Raw genomic sequence first — 4,691 nt, 5'->3', positions numbered from 1 at the left:
ACTGAGATACGGAACCCACGGTGGTCTCCATTTCCCTCATGCAAGGACAGAATGGGAAGAAGGACTGGGAGAATGGGACAGAGCAGGGCTGCTGGGAGTGGTGAGGCAGGAGGATGCTACCTACGGTATTTGAAGCAGTCATCTTCTGGTGACAGAAGGAAATCACAAGAGCTTGGCCAGTGATTGAATGGGACAGGCTGGTTTCTCCTGGTATCAGCACTTCCCACCTCGCAGCTGCCGAGCTGCTGCTTGTCCTAGTTTGTGCAGAAAGCACAGGAGTTGTGAAGGGGCTGAGGAAGGGTGGTGAGGAACAGTCTGGGATGGAGGTTGGGTTCAGGGAACCAGCCCTGGGCTGTCTGTGGGTTCAGGAACCTCTACAGCAAAGTTTGCTGTGGGCACTGGGCTTCTCCCTCCCGAGCACGTGGCCGCGGGTGCCGTCACGCCGGCTGAAACACCGCTCTGATCTGGGACGGCAACGCCTCTGCTCTGTAAAAGTCAAGCAGTTCAGATGGAATAAGTCCTTTTCTAAAGGGAGCTCTGGTTATTGCACGTGAAGTTTTAGAACCGAGAGAGAGAGAGAGAGAGGAGATTTCAGTTCATTAGAGTTGAAAACTCCAGCAGATCCCTCGGGCTCTTTGAAACCATCTGGCACACGTTCCACCCTGCGCACTCCCTGCTGCCTGGTCCCCTGCCTCGTGCAGACAGACACTCTGGTTTCTCCTCACCTCTTTTCTTTGCCTTCCCCATGTACCCCACCAGTGGGATCACATCTCTTAAAACATCAACTGAAGGCAGCAGAGGGGAGGTGATGGAGATGTTTGGGGGGAGTTTTATGGGGAGCAGCTGAGGGAACTGGGGTTGTGGAGCCTGGAGAAAAGGAGGCTGAGGGGAGACCTTCTGGCTCTGTCCAAGTCCCTGCAAGGAGGGTGGAGAAAGTTGGGGGTCAGTCTCTTCTCCCAAGTAACTAGTGATAGAATGAGAGGAAAATGGCCTCAAGTTGCACCAGGGGAGGTTTAGGTTGGATCTGAGGAAAAACTTCTTCTCCCAAAGGGCTGTCAGGCACTGGAACAGGCTGCCCAGGGAGGTGGTGGAGTCACCTTCCCTGGTGGGATTTAACAGACGGGCAGACGAGGTGCTGAGGGACGTGGGTTAGAGGTGGAATTGGCAGTGTTGGGTTTATGGTTGGACTCAATGATCTTAAAGGCATTTTCCAGCCACTGATTCTGTGACTCTGCCTGCATGAAGATGTCTGTTAGTTGGAGATGCTGCAACAAATGCCTTTTAGACCGTGGTGCTTGATCCCTGCCTCTGGCCGTAGAGCCTGAGTGGTTGTTTTATACTGGTGGATCCTTGCCACCTCAACACCCGTTCAGTGTGACACATCCACAGCACCAAAGGCACGTGCCATCAGTCTGATCTGCTGAGATTTGTCATCAGCGTGGGGTCACAATGTTGTCCATGTGCTTCCTTGCTCAAAGGGAGGTGGAGAGGGAGCAGGAGGCTTCCCAGACCATGCAGTGGATCCAGTGGCCTGGGTTGTGGTGGCTGGGGAGAGCTGTCTCAGCAGCTTTGGTTTGAGCATCTGACCACCTGTTATCTGTCTTCTTGCAGGAGAAGCTCAAGTACTTCCCTGTGTGCTTGAGCACCAAAATTCACCAGGAGGATGATGCAGAAGAAGGCCTTGGCAGCCTCCCCAGGAACATCAGCTCCCTCAGCTCCCTGCTGCTCTTCAATACCACCGAGAACTTGTGAGAGCTGGAGCAGCATCATGCTGCTCCCAAGTCCCTGCTTGTCCTCCGAGGAGCTTTCCCTTCCCCAGGGCACCATTAACTCCTTGCTTTCCTGGGGGTCTTCCATACCAAGCTCCTGATAGGACAGGGTTTGGTACCTCTCTGTTGGCTTCCAGCTAGCAACCCCTTTCTTTCCCACTCTTCCCCTTGGGTGGAAGGAGTTGTTTTGTCTGCCCCTGATCTTCTGCTGACCTGCTTTCAACCCAGTTTTGCACTTCACTGGCTTATTTTTTTCTGTCATCCCCTTGTAATTTCTCTCCAGCCTTGAGAGGTGCTGTCACTCCTGCCCCATGTGCCAGCCAAGGTACTGCTCCTTCTCCTGGCGATTCCTCACTCCTCTCGTTGCTTTAATGTCACCACTGTCTCCCTCACTGCATGTCCCTTTCCTGTTGGGCTTTTTGCCTCATGGTTCCTCCTTCTGCTCATATTGAAGAGCTTTAAACCCTTCTTGAGCTTTCAGCTGCTGGACCTCCTCTTTCTTCTCCTGAGCCATAATTTTCCTGCTTTGTCTTTACTCCTGGACCTTGAGTGATGAGTCACCAGGAGACTGGTGTCCTGCTGGAGGCTGTCAGATGGTTTCAGGCCAGGTGGTGGGAAGGGGAGAGCTTGATAATGATGGCAGTGCAGTGGGGCGAGGAGCTGATCACCTCTGGGCTGCGGAAGGGTGAGGCAGGAAAACGGGGCTGAAAGAAGGAAACTGGAAGGCCCAACGTGTTCCACCTTTGTGAGTCAGGAGATCTCCACCTCCAAGGCCTTCTTGGGTACGCTGTTTCTTGTGGCCTTGGCTCTCAAGGTGGCATCACTGAAATATTTGTCCTCTACCCTTAGGTACAAGAAGTATGTTTTCTTGGATCCTCTGGCTGGAGCAGTGACCAAGACCCATGTGGCTCTGGAAACAGAGACAGAAGAGAAGCTCTTTGATGCTCCTCTCTCCATCACCAAAAGGGGACAGCTGGACCGACAGGTGAGATGCAGCTGTGGGGATGCAGCTGCTTCCCCTTCAGAGGATTATGGTTGTGCTCAGCTCTCTGAGATGAGAGGGCTTCTGCCAAGTGGAGAACAGGTAGGAGAATGGCCCCTCGTGGGGCTGCAGAGTATCTCACTTGTCAGAAGGACCTTGTCCTTATCTGTGCTTGAAGTCTTGGTGTGGGCTCGATGAGCGAGACAAAGCCTTCAGACTTGGCAGGTGTTTCTCTCTGCTCAAGCCTTTGCTGAGTGGTGTGGGAAGAGGAACATGATTTCGATTCATCTCAGGGTTCTAGAGGAATTTGGAGGCTCCATCACTTGATCATCCCCCTTATGCTAACTCCTGAGCCTCATGTGAGGTCTGAGGATGAGGTGCCACTGCTAGAAGATGCTTGGGAGGAGGTCTAATCCCTTGGGAAGGGGCACCTGGTGATGCAGACAGAAGGGCCAGCCAGCCTGAGCGGAGGGTTTGTGCTTGGTGTGGACGTGGGGCAGACAGCGCAGCAACCCAGCTGGCCCAACACAGGCCTGATCGTGTACCTGATGCATCATAGTGGCCTTACCTGGAGCTTTGCTGGTGTGTGGTTGAATGTGTGGTTGGGGGCTGGGGAAATGAGGCTGAGGGGAGACCTTGTGGCTCTGTGCAAGTCCCTGCAAGGAGGGTGGAGAGAGGTGGGGGTGGGTCTGTTCAACCAAGGAACAAGGGACAGGACAAGAGGAAATGGGCTCCAGTTGTGGCCAGGGCAGTTGAGATGGGATGTGAGGAAGAATTTCTTTGCTGCAAGGGTTCTGAGGCATTGGAAGGGGTTGCCCAGGGCAGTGGTGGAGTCCCCATCCCTGGAGGGATTTCAGAGTGGTGTAGACACAGTGCTGAGGGACATGGGTTAGTCGGGGACTTGTCAGTGTTGGGTTCATGGTTGGACTCCATGATCTGAAAGGGCTTTTCCAATCCAGGCCATGCTGGGACTTTGTGAATTGTGGGGGTAGCTGATGAGCGCCGCTGTACCCAGCACACCCAGGCTGTTCCCTGCACTTCCCCTTCTTGCTGCAAGGAAAAGCACGTGCATAGTCACTGCCTTATCTTTTTCTTCTGGGTTTTTTAGGTAGCTGAAAATTACTTCTATGTACCAGATCTGGGCCAGGTCCCCGAGATCGACGTGCCGTCCTACCTGCCGGACCTGCCTGGCATTGCTGCAGATCTCATGTACAGCGCTGATCTGGGCCCTGGCATCGCACCCTCTGCCCCTAGCAGTGCTATTCCAGAGCTGCCCACCTTCAACACCGAGTCAGTGGAGCCTTTGCAACCAGGTATTTCCAGTCCCTGCTCCCAGGAGCCTGTGAAGGAGGAAGGCAGGGATTGCTAGAAGGTGGAGACGAGGCAGAAACTCCCTTGGTGGAGATTTCAAGATGGATGTTGGAGACATTTCTAGCTTTTGCTGGGGCCTGAGTCAAAACTGCAACCTGCTCAAGTTCTGGCCAGACTCTGGGTCCCTCACCTCCGCTCAGGGAGTGCAGTGAGCAGGGACTGGCCTTGCAGCAGCCTGGTGGGATGCCCTTGGGTGAGCTGGGGAGGGCAGAGTAGGGGCATCTCAAACCCTTAGGAGATGCTGCACAAGGTGGGAGTGCTGTGCTGAGGACTGATCTGGTGCTGCTGAAGTGTGCAAAGCTCTGAGCTGAAGCTCTCAGCGTGGTGTCCTCTGGGACTCTTTAGATGTAACTTCTTTTGTTTCTCAGACCTTCAGGATGCTGAGTTATTGCCGCCGCCTCCACCACCACCTCCCCCGCCGCCTCCTGTTATGCCAACTTCTGTGCCTCCTCCACCTCCCCTGCCCCAGCCCACAGCCCCCTCTGAGCCCACCCGGACAGCGAGCGAGGAGACCACCAACGCTGTGCCCGCAGGTAAGGGCTGGGCATCTTCACAGCTTCCCCAGCCGA

At 54.5% G+C, this 4,691-nt stretch overlaps 1 protein-coding gene across 1 annotated transcript in view; it reads left to right on the top strand.

The window, feature by feature from the left end:
- The window catches only part of WASHC1 (WASH complex subunit 1), a 26,022-nt gene that overhangs the window by 19,138 nt on the left and 2,193 nt on the right, over positions 1 to 4,691 (top strand). The window contains 4 exon segments of the mRNA XM_010170669.1: positions 1,612 to 1,748; positions 2,619 to 2,754; positions 3,860 to 4,064; positions 4,491 to 4,655. Of these exon segments, the coding sequence (XP_010168971.1) occupies positions 1,612 to 1,748; positions 2,619 to 2,754; positions 3,860 to 4,064; positions 4,491 to 4,655 (643 nt within the window).

This window comes from Antrostomus carolinensis, unplaced genomic scaffold, assembly GCF_000700745.2.
Source record: "Antrostomus carolinensis isolate BGI_N321 unplaced genomic scaffold, ASM70074v2 scaffold22580, whole genome shotgun sequence".
NCBI classification, from domain to species: Eukaryota; Metazoa; Chordata; class Aves; order Caprimulgiformes; family Caprimulgidae; genus Antrostomus; species Antrostomus carolinensis.
Note: the sequence above shows the minus strand (reverse complement) of the source record. Positions and strands in the feature narration are given on the sequence as shown.